This window comes from Sminthopsis crassicaudata, chromosome 3, assembly GCF_048593235.1.
Source record: "Sminthopsis crassicaudata isolate SCR6 chromosome 3, ASM4859323v1, whole genome shotgun sequence".
NCBI lineage: Eukaryota > Metazoa > Chordata > Mammalia > Dasyuromorphia > Dasyuridae > Sminthopsis > Sminthopsis crassicaudata.
Window position 1 is genome coordinate 67,741,890 of NC_133619.1, and position 23,603 is coordinate 67,765,492.

A 23,603-nucleotide genomic window follows, 5' to 3' on the forward strand; every position below is an offset into this window, starting at 1 on the left:
TGCTGAGGCATTTGGGGTTAGGTGACTTGCCCAGGGTCACACAGCTTAGGAAATGTTAAATCTGAGACCAGATTTGAACTCAGATCCTTCTGACTTCAGGGCTAGTACTGGAACTGGTCTCAGTCATCTCTGAGGTCACATTTGAACTTAGGAACATGAGTCTTCCTGACTCCAGACCTGGTCCTTTATGCACTATGGCACCATCTCGCTGCCTCAGTGTATACTTGTAGTTTGAAGACCTTGTGGTATGGAAATTCCATGCTTTTATAGAGCAGTAACAATTCTGTAATCTTGGTAGTTCTCTGAAGTGTCACTCATGATGGTCACTTAGCCAGTAGGTGGGAGACAGAACTTTAACACAGATATTCCTGACTCCTATGGATCTCCCTCCCCTCCACCAGTCTTTTTTTCATACTCTATTTTAATAAGGATGAAATACTGATACTTGTGATAGAGTCCAAAGCATGTTGGCTTTGTGTGATTTAGTTTATTTTCAACTCAAAGAGAAGTATATTTACTATTGATAGAGTAATATAATTTCATGTAATTTATGTTTGTTTATTTTGTTATAAACCTGATGTTTAATTGGGGTGAGAAATTCATTATATAGACCCTTGTCGTACCAAGCAAAGTCAACTTATTTGCAATTCATAATCTTTGAAAGTTTCTTGGTGTGTGAAGAAATTATGTTTCTTGCCTTGGAAATGACAGGACTTAGTATGCGTCAGAGGAAGGATTTGAAGCCAGACCGCCTTGATTTTTGAGACTGGCCTTCTGTGTACTGTGTCGTGCTGCCCTTTAGCAGAGGGCACTAATGTGTATCATTTTTAAGAAAGGAAAAGGAAAGAATCCAAATTTAGGTGACATTGACATCCCATGAGTACAAAGAGAATAAAATACCTTATGCTTAAAAGTTCAAAATGTTGGTTTTGGTGCGTGTCCAAATACAGCTTTATAGAATGTGCAGTGAGAGAGGATAATGAGCTTACTTCTTGGTAAATAGTTTATTTTGAATTGTATTTATTTTTCTCATCCTATTTCTTTTCAATCCTAGTCACTCATATCATTGTTCCCGGTGATACAGTCCAAAGAACCATGAAATGTATTCTTGGTATCATCAGTGGATGCTGGATCCTAAAATTTGATTGTAAGTATCGCCTTTGGTGGAATTACATATGAACTAGTATTTCATTTTCCGCAGTGTAAATATCTGGTACGCTACCAGTTGATTTTTCATACTAAGGGTCATTACTTGGAGTGATTTTTCATAAATTTCTAAATAGTATTATTTAGGCAGAGGAAGATATATTTTATAATGATAGCCCACAGATCTTTTTCTCTTTCAAACTTCTGGTTCACTGTCTCTGCCATTCATTTTAGAAGCTTATCTATGTTGTTCCTTACACATGCTATTTCTTCTCTTGACTTCATGTCTTTGACCTGGATGTCTCACATGCCTGGGATCCTCGTGTACCTTGTACCCACCATTTAGAGCCCTTTTCTTCTTTCAAGAAGAGGTAGGCTCAAACACCATGTTCTACAGAAGTGCCTTCTTCTTGTGGGTTATCTTCTGCCCACTCCTGTGTGTACTGCCTCAGTTTCCTTATCTGTCAAATGAGCTGGAGAAGGAAATGGCAAACCATTCCAGTATCTTTGGCAAGGAAATCTGAAATAGGGTCCCAAAGAACTGGATGTGATTGAAAAGGTGCACATGCTTACTAGCTGTATGATCCAGAGCAAATTATTTCACTCTTTGTGCCTCAATGTCCTCATTTGTCACATGAACTGGAAAAGGAAAATTGCATCTCGTATCTTTGCCAAGAAAACCCCAAATGTAGTCATGAACAGTCAGACATGATTGAAGAACAACTGAACAACAAATAGACTTAAAAAAAGAGAAAAGAGTATTTAGTTTTTTTTGTTTTTCATGTAAGCTCCTTGAAGGCAGATACTTTTTGCCTTTCTTTGCATGTTCAGGGCTTAGCACAGTACACATTTAAGCATTTGATGAAAGCTTAGTGGCAGATTGATTAATTGTATTGTTCATTACACTCTACAGCTAAGCATTTGAATAAAAGACTATTCTTTTGTCCAAAAAGATAATCCAGCTAATCTTATCCAGTAGAATTTTAAGAAAATATGTTTGGATGTATATAATCTTAAAAAGATTTTATTATAACATGTATATATAATCTTTTTGATCCAAACTTGTGATTTCATTGTTGTTTGTAGCTCCCAGTATAGAAACTCCTTCCATTGAATGGGATATGTTGAAATCTCTTATTTTGAATCTTAGAGTTTCCTGGGGTATTGATGAAGATAATCAGTATATATATTACAGGTAGGCTTTAAATCCACATTTCCATCCAAGTTTTTCTGACTTCTAGGTCTCCCTCTATCTACTTTTTCATGCTATCTCACATAGCAGTAATTATTTTTTACTAAATATGCTATTTAGCCTCATAAAGCCTAAAATATATTTTTAAAATAGCTAATGATTTCTTTTACCTAGTCTGTCAGTGAAATAATAATAGTAATAATAAGTGCATTTATATAGCACCTACTATGTGATGAATACTATACTAATTAAGCATTTTGCATCTATTATCTCATTTGATCCTCACAAACAACCTTGGGCAAAATGGAGTCAGCTGCTGTTATTTTCCTTCCCAATTTTACAGGTAGGAAACTGAGGCAGTTTCACTTTCCCAAGGTTTCACTGCTATTTAAAAAAAAACATTTCTTCACATCTTCCTACCTCCGGCCTGACCCAGCACTCTTCACTGTGGTGCCCCTTAGTTACTTCAATGAGGTGGTGAAATAGAACAAATTTATTACTAGATAGAGCAGTGTCAGGAAATTTGAGTTCACATTCCTTCTATGCCACTTGCTTCCTATATAACCTTAGGCAAATCTCTTCTTTCTCTGGGCCTCCATCAGTCAAGTGTGCTAGACACCGTCCTAAACATAAAGTATACAAATAAAAGGCAAAGTCAGCTCTGTCTTCAAGGAACATCTACATACAGCTACATATAGTGTGGATGAAAAGCAAACTTAGGGGAAGGATCTAGCACCTGGGGAAGGGGGAAACAGAGCTATGGATGTAGCAATTAAGCTGAGATTTGAAGGAAGGCAGTAATAAGAAGAGAAGGTAAAGAGGGAAAAGCACTTTGTTATTCCCATTTCACAGATGGGAGAAAAGAGATGGAGTGAATTGCTTTTGAACTCAATTTCTTACTCTTGAGTCTAGCAATCCGTTCTCTTTGTTACCTAGCTGCCCTGGTATTTGCAATATCTGGTGTGCTGGGTGGCTAGGAGGATGATGGTGTCCTTGATAACAGTAGGGAAATTCAGAAGAGGGATTGGTTTGGGGAGAAAGAGAATGAGTGGGTTTATCCAGGGTCCTGAATCCTGAGGATTCCAGGGCCTTGCTACCGACCCAGCAATAATGACAATTTTGAACTGATTATACTTCCAGTGGCAAGGTGGCTAGGAAGTTCACAAGAAGAATGGCTGCTCAGATGGTTTGGACCATATGAAACATTTATTCAGGAAGTTTCGTGAATTTGCAATTCTATTTTCACTGCCTGGAATTCCTTCTAACCTAAACTATTGGATTAGCTAAAGTGCTGGTGAAATAGAACCATGAAAGAGTTGGGCAAGATTTAAATCATTTATTCTAAAAATTTGTTGAAAGAGAATCTTACATTTTATTGGTTAAAAAAATGCAAAACCATATCATTTCTTTCTCTTTTTTTTAATAGCTTTTTATTTACAAAGCATATGTATGGGTAATTTTTTCAACATTGACTTTTGCAAAACCTTCGGTTCCAAATTTTTCCCTTCTTCTCCCCAACCCCCTCCCCCCCAGATGGCAGATAGTCCAATACATGTAAAATATGTTAAAATATTTGTTAAATGCAATATATGTATACATATTTATAGAGTTTTCTTGCTGCACAAGAAAAATCAGATGTAGAAAGAAAAAAAAAAACCTGAGAAGGAAAACAAAAATGCAAGCAAACAACAGAAAGAGTGAAAATGCTATGCTGTGGTCCACACTCAGTTCCCATAGTGCTCTCTCTGAAAACTACATCAATTCAAGGGATACCTGTCAGTGGGTTAGGATTATCTGAAATGGATTATTGACTCTATGGTGATTTTTTTTTTTTTTTTGAAGTTTTGTAGTAAAATGACAGTTTTTCCCCCTATGCTCTCAGTAGAATAGAGACCTTCACTTTATTTTTAACTTTGAGTCTTATTTGACTTGTTTGTGAAATACTTATTTGTACACATGCTCAACTATTGATGTATATATACTTTTTAAATGCAACTACTTGTCTTCCCTGTTGGGAGACTTTAGTAATAACTCATGGGGCCTGATGCAACTAAGTGGCTATAATTAACAACACCGCTCCATCTGTTCCCACCAGTCCCTGTTATTAGTCTTCTTCAGAGTCATTACAAGTTAAGGATTGTTATAACAAATAATTGGACTCATGCTGGTGGAACATTTGTCTCAGAAAAGAATTTCACCATGTCTCCCTTCTCTTATTTGTATACCTTCATATATTTCTAGAGTGAAATCCATTTGTCCTCGATGGAAAAAAATTAACATTTCAAAATCTTTTGTGGATTACTATGTTATATCTAGAACTATACCAGGAACATTTTTGAGCTCAGAAGTTCTCTATTCTGGCTATTCCTGGCTCTTGAATCCTTTTTATAATTTCTCTGATCAATAGAAATACCAGCTCACTTCGACTAAAGCTCTGTAGGTTCAGGGAATTACCTCCTGAGGAAAATAAATTTTCTAAATTTGTTTTTAAATTATTACAAAGATTTTCCTTCTGTTACCAACTGGGTCAGAGCTAAAAAAAAAAAAAAAGTGTTTTTCTTCTTCATGACAGTCTTTAAAATATTTAAACAAAACTATAATATCTCAAGTCTTCTCACACCCTAGTCTTTAAGTTAGAAATCTGTTGAATGAAGCTGACTTCAGCTGATCTTGTCTGATCCAAAAAGGACCAGATATGGTTTATATTTTAGCCTTTTCTTTGAACTTTTAGTTACAAAACAAGAGGCTTTGCCTCCTGGGGGTCCCTGTTGAAATGTATTTAACCCTTCCTTCTCTTTCTGCTTCTCTTGGGTACTGCAGTACTTTAATGCTGCAGTGTGTCTTGGCTCGATTAAGATCCTAGTTCTTGATGCTTTTAGTCTTTATCTTTATTGCAGATTAACACATCCTAGTGGTAACATACTATCTTAGACATATTCCTTTTTGTTCTTTGTAAAAGACACTTCCACAAACAAAACACAAATGTTTCATATATAGTTTCAGAAGATTGTAATATGGTGGGATTGTGACCTTTCTTGTTTTGGATGCTACACTTATATTATTGCACCTAATTTGTCATTAACTGTGTGATGCATACTAAATATAGTATGCCTTTTAAAAATTTTAATATCCTGACCTATCTAGCTTTGGCTCAGTGATCCTTTATTTGTATGCTTTGTTTTTTGAAGTCAGATTTGGTTAAAAATGCAAATTTAAGCAACTCTGAAGGTTATGTTTATACCCAGAATAAACATAATCAAAGTTAGGAAACAAGTCTGTTAGAATAGCTATTTAAGAATAGATTGTGGGTAGAGTCATGTCTTAGTTCAACTGTTGGAAAAAGTTTGGAATTACTAGAAAAATGTGACCAAATTATTTCTCCCTATTGCCCTTCTTATAGCCCAGAGGAGACAAAGGTCTCATATATGTCAAGATTTTTATAGGAATTTTTTTTTGTGTTAGCAAAGGAAAGTAAACAGGTGCTCATTGATTGGGGAATGGTTAAATAACTTCTGATATGTGGATGAAGGAGAATATCATTACACTTGAAAAAAGGTTCATGCCTGGAATTCAGATAAATGTGTAATATATGGTGCAAAATTAACCAATACAGAATGAAATCAATAGAACCAGGAAAACATAGCGAATGAATATAACATTGTCTACTAAAAGAACAATAAGATGAACTTGAACATTGTGTGTTTATAAATCTCACTTGTAGAGAAGATGTAAGGAACTGCATCTATAATTAGGAAGCCAGGTAAAAGTGAGAGTCTAAACTTCTAACGATTATAATGTGAATGGAGGTTTTTGTAGAGCTGGAATTGCTAAGACTTGGCAGCTGATTAGGTAGGGGGCAGTGAGTGAAGATGCAAGGTTGACTTGTAGGTTGTAAATCTGGTAATTCAAAAAGGTGATGACAGGCCCCATGGAAATAAGAAAGTTAAAGGGACAGAATTATAAGTAAAAATAATGAGTTCAGCTTTATCTATGTTGAGTTTAATGCTTCTGGAACATCACAGGGAGAGGTCTAGGAAGCACTTAGTTTTACAGGGCTAATAGGATTCTGAAGAGACATAGGCTGGATTTATGGATTTTGGAATTTTCTGCCTAGATATGATAGCGGAATGCAAGGTACCTGAAGAGACTGTTCAGAGCATAAAGAAGGGAATATTGCCTAGTACAGTCCTCTGCTTTTGATTTCCAGTTACAGGAATGATGTTCCTTCAAAGGAGACTGAGAATGAACAGGTAGAAAACAGAAGAGAATCATGGGAGAAGTGTTACAAAAACTCAGGGGTGTCATACACACCCACCATACCCAAGTTCTGGAACTAGATTAAAATATTTATCAAAATAAATAAAAATAAATAGAGCAGAGAGAATGTTAATGTTTAAGTTTTTAACTTCTATGGCTCACAGGGATCCTTATGTTCAACTCAGTGGGCCCTAATTTCTATTTGAATTTGATATCCAATGATGTCAGTTTGGGACTGTAGCAGTCCCAAAAGCTGGGAGAAATCAGGAAGCATGAGTAGTGAGGAAAAAACAAAACAAAACATTGGATTTTTTAAAATGATAGCTTTTTATTTTCAAAATACTTGCAAAGATAATTTTCAGCATTTACCCTTGCCAAATCTTGTGATCCAAATTTCTCTCCTCTCTTCTACCCACTCACTCCTAGACAGCAAGCAGTAATAATATATGTTAAAACATGTGCAGTTCTTCTATACATATTTCCACATTTATCATGCTGTGCAAGAAAAATCAGATCCAAAAGGTGAAAATACTGTTGTGATCCTCAGTTCCCATAACCTCTCTCTGGATATAAATAGCTCTCTCCATCACAAGTCTATTGGAATTGGGCTGAATCACCTCATTGTTGAAAAAAGCCAGGTTCACCACAGCTGGTTATCATATAATTTTGTTGTTGCTGTGTACATTGTTCACTTAAACCATTGGATTTTGTAACATATATATATATATATATATATATATATATATATATGTATGTATCCTTGGTGAACTCAGAGTTAACAGTTTTTGTAGAGTAGTGGAGGTAGATAGGAACATCATCCTTGCATATTAAGCAGGTTTTTATCTGAAAAGTAATGAAGCATTTTTGAGACTTCATTGGTCCAGGGGACTAAGGCTCAGCCTGTTGATGGCTTCCTGGATGCTTCAGGACAAAAACAATGCACAAAAGAACGGTTCTCTGGCTTAGCACATATTTTTTGTGGGTAGTATTTTATTTTTTTCTATTTACTGTAAAGAGAGTTTTTAACATTGATTTAAAAAAAAAATAAACTTTTTTTCTCCCCCCATCCTTCCTTATGATGATAAGCAATTTGATATGTTATATATGTTAGCACACACTTTGTGACTTTGTTGAATATTCTTTCCATTACTATTACACCTCTATTTCTTAGCTATTAGATGATCTGAGTGTGTCATTTTATGCTGAACCTGAATCACTTGCACTAGTCTGAGGCAGACTTGTTCCAGAATAAGAGAGTAACCAAACCATAAGTGAATCAAAGTTGAAAAAGTAAAATCAACTAGTGTAGATAGATCTTTCTTTTTCTGAATTCTGTTTCATCGTATATGAAATAGAACAGAAAATGGGAATTATATATGAAATCATGAGCTCTATTGCATACCATTTGCTTATTTATATGTTTATATATTTATATATGTATAACTATTCGTGTATGATAAATTAAACATGCTCTTTGTAAAATTAGCCTGTATTTTCTTCTAAACTTTCTTCTAGCTCTTAAGAGTTTGACTTTGAAAGGGGGAGAGAGATAATTTGAAGGATAAGGTCAAGTGAATTTTTTTTTTTTTTTTTTTTAAGGATGATCTGGTTGCTATGAGCCAGTAGATAAGGAGGCCTTCAAAATTAATTGCAAAGATTTATGACTTATTAAAAATAGGTCTTGTGTCTGGGAAAATTTAATACAATAGGTTGCTCTTAGGGAGCCCCTAAATTGATTTAGACAGAGAGACATTCTAGTACTCATTTTTCTTGAATAGGACTCTTCAGTAGGACTAAATAGATTTTAAGAGAAAGTTCTTATACTGAAAATTCCCTGGAGTTGACTTTTTCTTTTCTTTTTTTTTTCTTTTTAATAAAAGATTTCTTTTGGAACCGAATAAAACTTCCAGTGATGTTATTTTATTTTAAAATATTTGTTAGAAAATTCACTAGAGTTGACATAGATATTATTTTTGTTTACTTATTTAGGAATACAAAGTAAGGACTCCTTGAGAATCAAATAAAACCTCCAGTGATATTTTATTTTAAAATATTTGGCCTTAGATTATTGCCTTGAAAATTATTTTAATCCCTGTTTGGTGTCCGTAGAATATTGTGCTAGTAAGCTAAAGTGACACTAGATTTAAGATTTCTAAATGCAGAACAGTGATTCTTTTTTGTTAAGAAAACAGTTATTAAGCCTCTGTTGTGGGCAGGATACTGTAGTAAGCACTAGAAATTCAAAAACAAAAATGAAACAATTCTTTAAAAAAGCTTATGCCCTCCTGGGAAAGATACAGCATGCACACAGAAAAGCAAATCTGGTGTATGGGAATGGATGCTGGACTTTGATGTTTATTAATAGAAGATCTTTATTAATAGAAGATCCCAGATGAGACAATTCTTTCTGCCACTTCAGGTCAGCACAAATCTTAGAGAGTTGCCTAGAATAAGAAAAGGTTGGATAAGTTACTTAGCCATTTTGTGTCAGGAGCAAGATTAAAATGGCAAGTCTTCCTGGCATTGAGACTGACACAAATATATATACACTGCCCCTCAAATACAATGTAAATGCAGTCATTGCAGAAATGACAATTTGTCTGATTGGAACAACCTCCTGGAGAAAACCAAGGATTCTTCAAAATGCAAAAATATGAGTCAACCATTATGCATTTGTAAATTTTCCTGCATTTTATAAGTGTGTCTTGAGTTCAAGTACTGCTTCTGAAATGTTAACTGTGTGACTTACATCACCCAAATTCTCTCAAGGCTCTAAGTTATAGATAGAGTATTTTTCTGTATGAGGGGGAGGGGGAGGATTTCTACATGCAGAAGTTCCATTTGTGGATAAGATAAGGTAAAATTAGAAGTCAGCACCCAAAAGAGCCCACATTCACAAACACACATACAAATGTATCTAAAGCAGGTGATCAATTATTGGTGATTCATGACTTATCTGTTTAGAAGTCATGATTTGTTTTTTAATCATGTTTACCAAAGCAAGATCAATTTATATAAATGACAGTTACTTGATTTGTAAGGTTAAATTTTCTCATCTTTTTATAAAATGGGCATGATAATAGTACCTTCCTTTACTGGGTTGTTGTGAAGATCACATCACTATTTTAAGTGCTTTGCATGCCTTGAAGTGCTGTGCTATAGAAATGTGATTTAAAATAACACACAAGCACACAAGTATGATGGCAGCCATCCCACTTTAACATCATTAGTCTCCAGAGAAGTTAGAATACATCTGCTCTTGACAGTAACCTCCAAACATCAATATGCCAGAATTCACGTTATGATAGAGAACTTTAGAGATTCCAGCTTTGAATCAATATTGGCAATCATCAATTTGGAGCTATTAATGGTCTATATATAAGATTGACTTTGAGTGAATTAATTTGGTTTCTTCTAGCCTATAATTTCCACCAAAATAGGAGCCTACAAATGCTACATAGAATCATTGGCTAGAATCAACTTCAAAAAGATCATATTTCTTATTATCTTGTAATATGACAGAATTATATTTATACCAGTCCATATAGATGCAAATCTGTCATCAATAAAATGATTCAAGTATTATTTAGTCATTTCTCTATTATGAAACTCCTGTGCATTCCAGTAACTCCAGCATAGAATAATGGAGAGAATCCGAAAAACCCAAGATCAAAAATTACCCCTGATATTTAATTACTTTTTAAATTTACTTTTTTACCTGTAAAATTGGGATAAGAATACTTATTTCACATTGCTTGAGAGATGTAAATGTTGAGGTCTATAAACTTCTTTGCAAATTTTAAGGTATCACATAACAATTGCTTATGGTTAATTTTTTTTCCCCTTTTCTTTAATTCTTCAATTAATCTAGTTCTTTTTCTCACTAGAACTAGAGAATTCATATACATTATTTTTACTAGATTGTTGGATCACAGTTTGAGAGGTAGAAGTCTCTGATCCAGCTCTCACTTTCTGAAGCTTGAGATTAGCCAATAACCTAATTAGAAGTTGAAAATAAAATTAGCATGCAGCATTTTCATGTCAGAGGCAGATCTAATGTAAATCTGTTATTCTCTTTCTCTAAAGAATGTAAGTTTATGTGGAATGGCTCAAGAAATGGTGTATTTAAACTGTTAATATGGATGAGGAAGAAATACTGCATATTGTACAAAGCCCCCAAGTTAACAAGTTTGTACTTTCCTCCAGTGTTTTATTCTTAAATTGAAGTAAGGAATGCTGTGACATTTTTAAAAGAGCACAATTCTAATTTTAACCAAATTTTCTAGGTTGTCTGAAAAGATGAAAACAAAAGTTGTTCACTAAACCCACAGTGTGACTAGGCAGTCTTAGGTTTTCAGAGCTTGGTATTGGTGGTTATTGGACCATACGATTATATTGGAAGGGGATGAGAACTCTTCTGATCCAGTACCTATATTTTATAAATAAAGCAACTGAGAATGAGTTTCCTTTACATGCATCTCCTCTTCCAGATTCCCAAGACATATACATACCCCCCTAAAGGAAATACTTATTCCTCTCTCCCTCTCCGTTTCTCTCTCCCTTCCCTCCATCTCTCTCTCTCTCTCTCTCTCTCTCTCTCTCTCTCTCTCTCTCTCTCTCTCTCTCTCTCTCTCATAGTCAAGATAAAATATACAAATATTATAAATATAATAACCAAATAATACAAATTAGTTTGGACCTGAGATTTTACTGATATAGAGAGCTCCTCATTCAGAAATCCCTTGTACTGGCAATTCACTTTTTCTAGTGTTCTACTCTCAAAGTTGGGGCAAGGACCTGACCCTCAAGATTATAATTAAACAGTCATAGAGTGAGAAGACAAGGTATTCCTTCTAAGAGGTTTATTTGGTCACTTGGTTAGGGTCACACAAAGAGTAGATGCCAAAAGTAGGATTTGAATCCAGAGCTGCCTAATAACATCCCACTTTCCCAAACTCCCTTTATTGATAAATAAGGCAAATCTCATTATGAAAAATAATTATAATTTTACAACAAATATCTGTGATATTTTGCTGAACACAACTTTAATAAATGACAGGTGTGTTTATGTGAGAGAGATGGAAGAAAAGCTTAAACTTGAGTTGCTGATTTTAACGAAAAGAATAATTGATAAATTCATGCATTATCTTATTATCCAAAAATGTTAATTACATAAGACTTTCTTACCCTAAATGAGGGTCATTAGTACTTGAATTTAAGTTTTCATTTCATCAATTTTGAGCATCCGATCTTTCATATCAACTAGCCAAATACATTTTCATATAGTAATGGCCCTAATTAATGCAATGACTGTTAACTCCTAAAATGGAAGGCTAAATAGAAACAGAGTCTTTAAATATCCTTTTTTTTTTCCTTTATTTCAGATATGAATCTGAGTTTAATTTTAAATGAATTTATGCATCTATTTCTTAAAAGTGTTCCTTCAAAAATATTCTTTCCTATTCATTAAAAAGGGGTAAATTTATTGAGAGTTTGAGTCTCATTAATATTAGTAAGTTGTATTTAGCTGGACTTTATAATTAATCATGTTTGTGATAAAATTTGGCAGCTTGCTTCATAATAAAATCCAGTTTGCTTATCAATATGCATTAAACTGAAATATATTAAATGTATTCTATTGTGTAGGGAAAGAAGTTTTCAATACACATAGATTAGTAATTAGAATTTTGGCTTAAAAAGTGAAGGAAGGGTACATGAACATTAAATGGGGTTTACATTCAATCATAAAACCTAATAGCCTATGACAATATTATTTTAATCATTTTCTGTGGTCTGTAAATCACAAATACAAGGAAAGATATCATGGATGGACCATTAGCTTTGATTTTATATTTTCAGTTATTGTTTTGATTTTCATTTACTCTCAACTATGGAATTTTGTGATGCTTGACTGATTTCTTTACCCTTTCACCTCCACCCTTCCCCCATTATTTAAAATTATAAAACTGAATGGCTAGTTTCCATTTTTCTTGCATTTCTTTGTAATTTGATTATGTCAAAATCTGGTGCTTCCATGTATCAGGGACTATTGTTCATTTTGGAGGAGGGTTGAACCACTAGTAGAAAAGACATAATACTATATTATATGTATAAAGTCTTTTGCCTTCTACCATAAAAATGCCTACAAGCATTCCAAATCTGGTTTGATTAGGAAATTGAGTTTTAGAATGGCATGATACGTATTTCAGATTCTCTCCTCTCCCAGTTCTGCCCCAAGCTTGATTTGTGGCTGCTTTTCAGGTAACCAGCAAAGCCTTGTGATAGATAATTTTGAGGAATTTATAAGGAATTCTGACTATTCTTACATTTGGCAAAACGGATATATTTTTTTTCTTGTTCCAATTTTTCTATTTAGAGGTTAACTATAAAGTTTTTATGTGGTGACCCAGAGCAGATATTTTATCCTATCTTCTTCATGTAGTATATTTATATTGTACATACCATAGAATTCATGTGTTTTTGTCTTTTTCTTTCTGTGTTATGCTCTTCTTACTTGGAGACTTCTTAACCATATAAGAAGTAGAAGTAAACAGTAAAATAGATGAATTTATATTTTGAGATGTTATAAGATATTTTGATTATATGAAATATATTTTAAGATATTGTAAGATTTTTAATATATAAAATGGGAAATTGCAACTATCAGTGCAACTTGGATAAGAAAGAAAGCTTTTATCAAATGATAAGTGTTTGATGTCCAAAGTTATTATATAAGGAATTAACATAAATATATGAAACCAAGAAACATTCCCCATTGGATAACTGGCTAAAGGATTTCAGTATGCAATTTTGAAAGAAGACTTGCTAACTTTAAATATAAACATTTCCCCAAATAATTGTTATTAGGGAAGTTTTAGTTAAAAACAAATCTGAGTTTTGAAAAGCATTTATTATGGGCAAAAATGGCAAAATATAGGAGTAGTTATTATAGGAGAAGATGTTGAAATATAAGTATGCATTTAATACATTGTTGAGGGAACAAATTAAATTAAAATTGTTTAAACCAATTATCTGAAATAATTTGGAATTATGCTAAGAAAATAACTAGAATATTCATATGTTTTGAGCCAGAAATCCCACTTCTTAGAATGTACTCAAAGGAGATCAAAGATAGAAAGTTTATTTTCATATTCACCAAAATGTTCATATCAGAAACAAAGTATAATGTTCTTCAATTGGCAAAGGACTAAACAAATACTGATATGTGAATGTAATGGAATATTACTTTGGTATAAGAAATGATGCACATGAAGAATTCAAAGGGCTATGAGAAGACTTAAATAAAATGAGGTAAGCAGGCCAGGAAAGTATTATGCATTTTGATCACAATGTAAATGAAAAGAACAAAAACTCTCAGAGCTGACCATTGTAATTAGAGTCACCAAGTTTTTTTTCTTCACTGTTTCTCCCTACCCCTCAACCCCTAAAAAAAGAGATGAGAAAATTTGTCTCCATCTCTCCTCCATTGGACATATGGGAGTCTGTGGATTCAAGTGTTGCATTATCTCTGTCTTATAAATCAGAAAACAGATCCAAAGAGAAATTATTTGCCCCAAATTATACAATTAATAAATGGCAGCAAATGGATCTTGGGACCCTTCAGTGTGTTTTTTTCTATACCTTCCCCCTTTCTTAAGCAATTACCTTTCCAAATAGTAAAAGCTAATTTTAAAAAAGTTGCTGTGGTCCTTGCATCCATCTTAGATTAGTATGCAAAGACAACTGTCATCACTGATGTGGGTAGGGATGAATTAATGACTTTGAATTAAGCAGTGCTTGGGGAATTGTGTAGCTTACCTAAAAAGTGTTGTGATCAAGGGAAAGGGAAGCCTGACATGAAAGGGGGTAGACATGATCAAGAATACATCTGGGCTAAAAGACACTCTCAGTTTTAATAGGGTATGTAGGTCATCTCTGTTTTTCTGAAAAATGACAGCTTCTGTCACCATCTTAACTTTTAATGGAAAATTTGAAAAATAAATAGGCTAAGAAAAAAATGCATTTTTAGAAAGACACGGACCCTCTTGAAAATGTGCATTTGGCAAATTCCAAAGCCTGTCGTTCCTTCCTGAGCAGTGGAGCTTGTTCCTGTAAAACCTCTTATTTAGAGAGTATTGACCAGTGATGCCAGGTAATTTGCAGAGGCAATTACAGCATATGCCATTGTATTTTGTGCATCTTTGGAAAAAAGGGTCAAGTCAGTCCACTCAGTGAATGAGCTTAGCAGGAGATGAAGGTATACTTTGTTTCACTGAAGTATAGTTTGGGAGAGGAAATAATGTTTCAGCAAAATAAATAAATAAACCAAAAGCATTTATCTCAGCTACTGGGAATTAAAAAAAAAAAAAAAAAAAACAAAGCCAGGCAAGCTTTCATTTTATTTTGTGATTGAGGTAAATAGAGAAAAATTAAGAAGAAAAGCTAGACTTCCAGAGAAGTTTAGATGATATGATTTAATGATGTACATATGAAAATCCCACAACTCATTCAAAGTGAAAATGTTAGTGTCTTATTTATATTTCAATATTTTTTCTTTTGAAGGATAAAATCATTTTGCTAATTATGTGAATATGATAATATAAAAAAAAGTTTTATGTTGAATTTTTTAAAAAATTATCCCACATTTTTTGAATCTGTTAGAAACAAGGTTAATTCTAGTTGGGAGAACAGAAGTTTGGATATGCTATGCTTGAGAGAAGTACTCTTTACAGCCAGCATAGTATGTTCCCAAAGAATATGTTAGAAGACCTATATATCTATCTATACATTTAATATTTTGACCTCACAACAAATATGGAAGGTCATTCTTTTCCCATTGAATTTATTAAAATGTCTTTTTCTCACCTCCTTCAATCATCTATTCCTATCACTAGCAATTAGTTTGTGAACTTCTTGAGGAAGAGGGATTGATTTTGTCCTTTTGTATCCCCACAACATGCACAGTGCCTGACCTATGTAGATATTTAACAAATATTTAGCAGTTGATTGTGGATGCATGGCTAGTTAATACATTTTCTGTTGTACTTTTGAAGTATCATTTGGTTTCTTTCTCATCTTAGATTATTGACTAACCAGTCTAGACCAAAAATTAATATATCCTTCCTAACTTCTCTTGCTTTTTTTTTTTTTTTTTTTCTGATGCTGGGGTCACACAGCTAGGGTCACACAGCTGGGGTCACACATGGTCACACAGCTAGGAAGTGTTAAGTGTCTGAGACCAGATTTGAACTCGGGTCCTCCAGAATTCAAGGCTGGTGCTCTATCCACTGAGCCACCTAGCTGCCCCATCCTCTTGCTTTCTAAGGTTATTTTTAAAATGTTCTCAAAAACCTTTTTTTTTTTTTTTCATTTTTTAAAAATTATTTTTTATTAATGATAGACAAGTTTGTAAAGGAGAATGTTCCTACCTTAAAATTAACAGAAAATGTGGGTGCTGCCAGGAGATAGTCTCACTGATTCAATAAGAACCCAAAGCATTAGACCACTACTGGCTCATTAAGTGATTAACATCAATGCACCCAGTTACTGAGAGCCTTAGTCATTATTGATGATAGATGTCAACATATCAACCCTAACTGTGGTCAGTAAGCCAAAAGTACCCCACCTTTGTTTTTCTACCAGTTCATTCCATAATTAACACTTTTCTTTTTAAAATATATTTGTTCTAACCTATATTGGATTACTTGCTGTCTAAGAGAGGAAGGAGGTGGGGAGGGAGGGAGAAAAATTTGGAACACAAGTTTTTACAAGAATGATTGTCAAAAGCTACGTTTGCAAGTATTTTGAAAAATAAAAATGCTATTACTATTTTTAAAAAGCTGTTAAAATAAATTAATAAATCTGTTCCATATATGGAAGTATTTTAAGGGTTAGAACCATAGGCCTTATAAAAATTCAGGAGCAAGAGGTTATTAATGCTGCTAGAGTTTCTCATAAGGTATTTTGCATTTTAGTCAACATTTTAATTTTATTGTTTTGTGAGTAATCTGGAATTTTGTTTCTAAGATTATTAGTTTCATCTAAAAATTATTATTTTCTCCCCTCAACATATTTGTGTGTGTTTGCTTTGTTTTATTTTTAAGTTTTTTTTTTTTTTCTGTCCATGTATTGTAGGAAGAACATAGAGAGTTTAAATCTTCCTCTCTCCTCCCCTACTTTTGACCTGTGTGACTTTGAGCAATTTGTTTCACTTTTAGGCAGAAGTTTCATGGGCTTGATGGTGCCTTTAATTCTCATATTATGAGCCTATTCTTCTATATGATTTTATGAATGTAGGATCCACTAATTCTTTTTATCCGGAGCTAGAGTGGACATAAAAGAAGAGTCACTTAGGAAATTGAGCTTACCAAACTTGACTAAACAGCTGCTTCATTCTGTGAAATCAGAAATCCCTTGTTATAAGAAGAAAGAAAAAAAGAATGTTCTGAGTTGAATAGATATTCCTTAGCTTCCTCCTCAACTTAGGATTATCCACTATCTTTTCCCCAAAGTGGGGAATATCCACTCTCTTGACACCATTTGTTTATTACAGGAAAATAATGTGCAGGTGTTGAAATTTTCTATGACATCTCTGTTGGATTCCTAATTTGGCAGAACCAAGTAAAAAGCCACTTGAGGAAGCTTTAAACTTTTTGAAAAGTTCAATTAATGTTCCTTAGCCTCCAAACTGATAAAGCAGTTGTATTCCCAAGGGTCATCCACTGATAAAAGGGAGTGCTGCTGTTCTCAGTAATTTGGGGCCAGGATAGGAATGTCTATAAAGCTGAACAGAATTGTAATCAGGGCACTTTCTGCTTCTTTTCCATTTTTTTCATGTCAGAAAATGCAGATAAATAAATGAATGTGGTTATGTATTTCTGTACCCTAAATTATTTACACTTCCATTCCCTTTATTTGGAAATTAGAGTAATTATCATAATTTAATTTTTAAAATTATGGGAAATTTTATCTTTAGGGATCTGGCTGTACCGATAAGGTTAAGAATTCCTGACTTAGATTTTATAATTAGATGTTTAGGTACAAATGTATGCTATCTGTGAATGCAACATAGAACCCAAACTCAACAATTATAAAATTACAATATTTATGAAAATTGGCTTGAAAAAAGGATTTGCTTCAGGGGAACTTAAATATAAATAGAAAAGATGTATATTTCAACCAATCTTTAATGTCCTTAAATGATAATTATTTTAAGTAGACAATCATGATTGAGTCAGTTTTGTGATTCAGAGAAGGTATACCCAGAAAAAGGATTTATGGGGGGGAAAAAAGACATGTTCCATATTAACTTTTATAGCTCCATTATCACATTAGTGTATAAATATCAGAAATGCAAAATCACCGTTAGTATCTAAAACCCAATTTATCTCCTTCTTACTTGAACTAATACTAAAGGATGTCAGTTTATTTGCCAGTTTTTAGAATAAATACCTAGGGAATTTTGATCCGGAATTTTTTTCAGTCATTTATTTTTATCTGGAAAAAATAGTTGTTCACTTTTATTTTAAAATATCTTTTCTGGAGTTTAATGATGCTTTGTGTTTTGTATATCACAGTAATTTCCTAATAAACTCTCGTTTTTCCCTTATTCTAAAGAAAAAGTTGGTCAAAACTAACTATCAGGGTTCATCTGACATATTATACAACACTTTAATCACCGTTCTCTCAAGAGAAGACAAGTAGATCACTTGCTATCGGAAATAAAAAAATGATCAATGTATTAACTTTAATTTTCATTACTTTTACTAATATTTTCCTTTCCATTATTGTAGCTAATCTGTATGCCTTGTTTTCCTGACTCTACTATCTCTATTCACATTAATTCTTCCCATGTTTTCCTGAATTCATTATAATTGTTGCTTGTTATGGCAAGATGATCTATTAAACATGTCTCATAATTTGTATAGCTACTCCCTCATTGATAGTTATATAACTCCCCCCCCTCCCCCTTCAGTGTTTTACTTATACAAAAAAGTGTGGCATTCAATATCTTGATACCTGTTTTGGTGGATAAATGGCTCTTTCTCTCATTGACCTTCTTGGACCTTCCATATAGTAATTTTTTAAAAATTTAATTTCCATATTATTTTGTAAAATGTTAGATCACTTCACAGCACCATCAGCTTAGTAATACTACGTTTGCATTCTCATAAACCCAATATTATCAATTTCATTGGTGTGAGATGATACCACGTCATTATTTTCATGTATTATCTTAAACATAGTTATCTTCTTATTGGTGATTTGGAACATTCAAACTAAGTATGGTTGTAGGTTGCATATCTTGAAAACTTCATATTCTTGAGCCCCTTTCTAAAATAAATGTATCTTAGTTGTATATTTGTGCTTATTTCCTACATTTCTCAAATGGAAAGCTTTAATTAGAGATTTTAATACCAACATAGAGGCCTGATCTGTATCCAGGAAGCCTTTTCTGATTTTTCTTCTGATCCCCAAATAAAATACTTATTTTTATTTTGTATACTTATTTATGTACATATTGTCAACCCTGATAGAATGTGTGAGCTCTTTAAGGGCAGGGATTGTTTCATATTTGCTTATTTCTCCAATGACTGCCACATAATAGATCCCTCAAAACATTTGTGTTATTGATGTTTTGATGCAGAATTAGAAATCTTAAATGATAGTATTATGTGCCTTTTAGGACAAATCTAAATTTGATTTCTACCCTCTCAAAAAATGAGCTCCTAAATCTACTCTCATAACTACTGGGCTACTTAAGGAAACCCGCACATGATTTCTTTATGTATGTATATTAATATGCAGATTTATATGTATATATATATGCAAACTCATGTATATTATTGGTTCTCTACACATATATGCACGTATATATGTACATATACACATAGTACATATGTGGGTATACGTACACATATATGCATACAATTTCTTTTATTCCTAACTCAACAAATACCAACAAATGTGAACAGTTCCACATACTGAAAAGAGGACTTTATATGAAACTTTTAATCTTTATTATGTATAGCTGTTTTTAAAGTATATGCTAAATTTAGCACATTAATCTTAAAACTGTCCCATTAGTCTGTTTCCTTTTGATATAGTTTCTATTCTTTCCTGTTCACTTTTAAAATGTTTTATTGATCTTTTTTGTCAGTATCTCGATCATCTAGCTTTTCTGCTTTCCCCATTTTCCTTTCTCCAAATGTATTTTGAAACAACAACAATAACCACCACCATTCTTCAGTCCAGTTAAGAAAGCCTCCAAAAGTATGTCTCTTTCTTCTGGTCCATTGCCTCTTTAAGTGGTGGAAAGCTTGCTTCATCATCAGTCCCTTAGAATCACAGTTGCTCTTTACATTGATCAATATTCTTAAGTACTTCAGAATTTTTATTTACAGTTTTAAAGTCACCATTTTCTCCTGGTTCTGCTCTGAATTTTTTTTTTGGGGGGGCAATAGTATCCATTATGTTCATATGCCACACAATGGAATGGTATCCCCTTAGTTCCTAGTTCTTTGATAGAGCAGCAACAACAAAATGTTGATATTTTTGTGTATGTGGGTCATTTCCCTTTTTCCTGTGTCTCCATGTATACAGTTATTATTGTTAGAGATGTCAGAAATCACCTTTACTGGTGTGATTGATGATCAGGGTGAAGTAGGAATTGGAGCAACACTGTATTTATGATCTTGAAGAGTCTGACATAGTTTTTCCTTCAAAGCATTTGATGAAAATTGAAAACTGAAAACTTTCTTTTTCTGTCTTAGTGACAGGGAATCCTGAAACCTATCTCTTTTTTTTTTCTTTGCAGTGAACTATCTATGTAACCTATACTCAACGCAAAATAGATTGAATCCTGGTTGTGAGATACGCTTGATTCTAAAAGCACTCTTCTTGGAGAGTAGAATAGTTCTTTAACTTTGCCAAAGGGGCTTCCTTCTCATGATGGGTCAGGCAGCTTGTACTCCACCATCTGGAGACTCACTTCTCCCTAGTGAGCACCTCAGCCATGACTGCAGTGCCTCAGTCTAATAATTTTCCACAGCTGGTTCACAAGACAAAGTCTTGCCAAATGATTCACAGATGACAGTTTCATCTTTGCCAATATAGATGACAAAGTCATAAATTATTTCTTAGAACCTGTATTGTCTTTGCTGAAGTATTTCTGGTGTAATAGGAATTGTTTTTTTTTTTTTTTTTTTTCCTTGCATGGCTCTCCAGGACCCAGGTCTTGCTGAAGGGTTTGAATATGGCCAGATTTAGGCTAAATTAGGATTCAGTTTCATAGGCAATTTTGACCACAGGTCATTTTCAGTCAAATAAACAACATGGCCAATTCTTTCCATACTGTAAATGAGTTGATAAGCCAGTATATTATTCTAATTCTCTACCAAAAAAAAGTTAATATTTGCAGCCATGAGTTCATTCTGATTAAGTTTAATGTTACTATAACTTCAGATGTAAATTATGTAACTGTTAGATTCATGATTTATGTTTTGATTTCCAAAAATAGATTAAAATTTTAAAAAATCATACTATAAAATTCCATCACAAGCATCTGTGTAATTATCTGATCAGATATTTTGTATATGCCTATAAATCTAAATATTTGAAGCAAATATTAAAACCTAATCCTCTAAATATTAATTGAGATATTTAAATTTAATTGATGTTTTAAAAAACAAAAGAATGTCAAGTTATGTTCTGTTTTCTTGCTTCCTTTAAATCAATCATCGAGCATCTGTTAAGTGCTAAATTATATATACCAGACACTGAGCTTATTGCTACTACAGAAGCCAGGACACCTGAGTTATAATCCTGCTTGACTAATATCAATGGGATCTTGATCAAGTCATATAATCTTCATATGTAAAACTGAGAGCATTGGAGTAATTGCTGCTTTCTAGTTTCAAGAGTCTGGTATTTAACCCAATGAAACCTTAGTTTCTTCATATGTAAACTCGAAAGCTTTGGATTAATGGGTCTTTGGGACTTCCCATTTTTAAGTCTATAATGTCACAGATTTGGATACTTTTAAGAAATATCTCTCACCCGATGTTAAAGATTGATAGAAGGTGATGTATTCAGTCTCTCTTTTCCCAGCTCTTTCCCCTCACTCCCCAGTACTGGCGATTGACCACAAACTATTTGACCCCTCTGTGTACCTCCAGAATGCACCATGCGCATCCCCACAATGCTTCATGGTGGGTGGTGGTAGACAGCCCTGCATTTGAAATCTGGCACCGCTTGGTCTGAGCTGCAGAGTGCCACATTTCAGCCACGGAGCTCTGCCAGACCCAGTTTGGTGCCAGCAAATAGCATGCAAGCGGGGAACCCCCTGCCCGCTGCCAGGTCTTGGAGTGTTGCTAATAATGCCCCGGCTGCCGTTCTTTCTGTCCTCTGCTTCTTAGCTGGTAAATTGGAGCTGACATCTAAGCCAAGAGTAAAACATGATTAGCTTGTGGTTTGTTTTTAACCTTTTAAGAGGGAATTTCTTTGTGTTTGGCAAATTGGACAATTGTTGAATTTTATAGTGAGAAGTGACCTCTTTGGTTATGTAGTCTAACCTGTACATTTAAAAAAAATCATGTTTTTTCCTTCTTTTTCTTTTTCTTTATTTATTTAGAAATCATTTTGATTAGAATATATGCTTTTTGAGAGCAGGAAATGTTCTTTTCCCCCATTAGTTAGAGCAGTGTTGAGCACACAAGTAAGCAATCAATAAAGGATTGTTGACTGATTGACCCTTTGTAACACACCTAACAAGTGGTCAGCTAGCTTACAGTCTTATGTGAAGGAAAAGAAGAGGAAGGTAATTACAAAAACCCATGGGGGGAACATGAATTAATGTGTGTAAGAAATTAATTTATGTGAAAGTCTTGCCGATTACAAAGGGAATATGAACCAGGTAGGAGCAGTCAAACGTATTGTAACAAAAACCCAGAAAAGGATAGAGTGCTCAGGAGCAGAGGGTTGTTCACAGTATCTAGGTTAAGGATGAAAACAAAGAAAAAAGCCCATCAAAATTATTTGCATATTGTTTCTCCCTTTAGACTGGAAACTCCTTGAGAGCCAGAGCTGCCTTTCCTTGTATTCTAAGGGCTTAGCACAATGCCCTGCACTAATAACAAATGCTTGTTTGATTTGATTGTCAGATTCAACAGTTAAGAGAGAGCAATTTCAGTTGTGCAATGAGGTTAAAAGCCAGATTACAAAAGGATGAGATGTGAATGGGAGGAGAGGTAGAAATGAGTGCAGATTTCTTTTTTTTTTTTTTTTTTTTTTCCCCCTAAGAGTTTGATAAAGAAATGAGATATAGCACATTATCTTGAGGGGATGGTAAGGTCTAGTGAAGATTTTCCAAGGATGAAAAGACTTTGGCATGTTTGAGGGCAGTGGTGAAACCAGGAACAGAAAGTATGTTAAAGGGGTTAAGAAAAAAGGCTAGAAAGGTAGGTCGAATACTGTAAAATTATTGTCTTTTATGATTCTCTGTGTGTGTGCCATTTAAAAGAATATTGTGATTTAATTACTTCAGAAAAAAGACCCAATTTCAGTGTTTTACTGCTCTTGAAAAGAAATTCAAGCCAAGAAAATTGCTTTTCTCTCAGATCTACTTTTTTAAATACTTAAGATTCTTTTTCTAGTGTGTGACAACAAACTAATAATATTGCTATAAAGAATAAATATATTGACTCCTCCAAACAGTTATGTGATTTCTGTCAAACATCTGTGGTGAAGGCATGCTGCACAGCTGATATGCTTGTTATTTTTTTTAATCCTTCTCTTATCTTTCCAGGGGTAAAAGCCTGTCTAGAAAGCAGAATGTGTGAACCAGAGGAAAAGTATGAAATGCCTGGTGGTCCGCAGAGAAGCAGGCTCAACAGAGAACAGCTGGTATTTTCCTTCTCATAGATTTCCTCATTGTTTTTGTTCTGGTGATGGTGTATATCATCATCATCGCTTAGTATTACCGTCACTGCTGCCATGAAAAATGGCCCTT

The 23,603-nt window shown here is 33.8% G+C and overlaps 1 protein-coding gene across 5 annotated transcripts in view; it reads left to right on the top strand.

Moving 5' to 3' along the window:
- Window positions 1–23,603, top strand: part of BARD1 (BRCA1 associated RING domain 1) — a 125,366-nt gene that overhangs the window by 99,536 nt on the left and 2,227 nt on the right. For all 5 annotated transcript variants that reach the window (XM_074298766.1, XM_074298765.1, XM_074298764.1 and 2 more), the window contains 2 exons: window positions 1,055–1,147; window positions 23,400–23,497. In XM_074298766.1, the coding sequence (XP_074154867.1) occupies window positions 1,055–1,147; window positions 23,400–23,497 (191 nt within the window). The remainder of the gene's footprint in view (window positions 1–1,054; window positions 1,148–23,399; window positions 23,498–23,603) is intronic.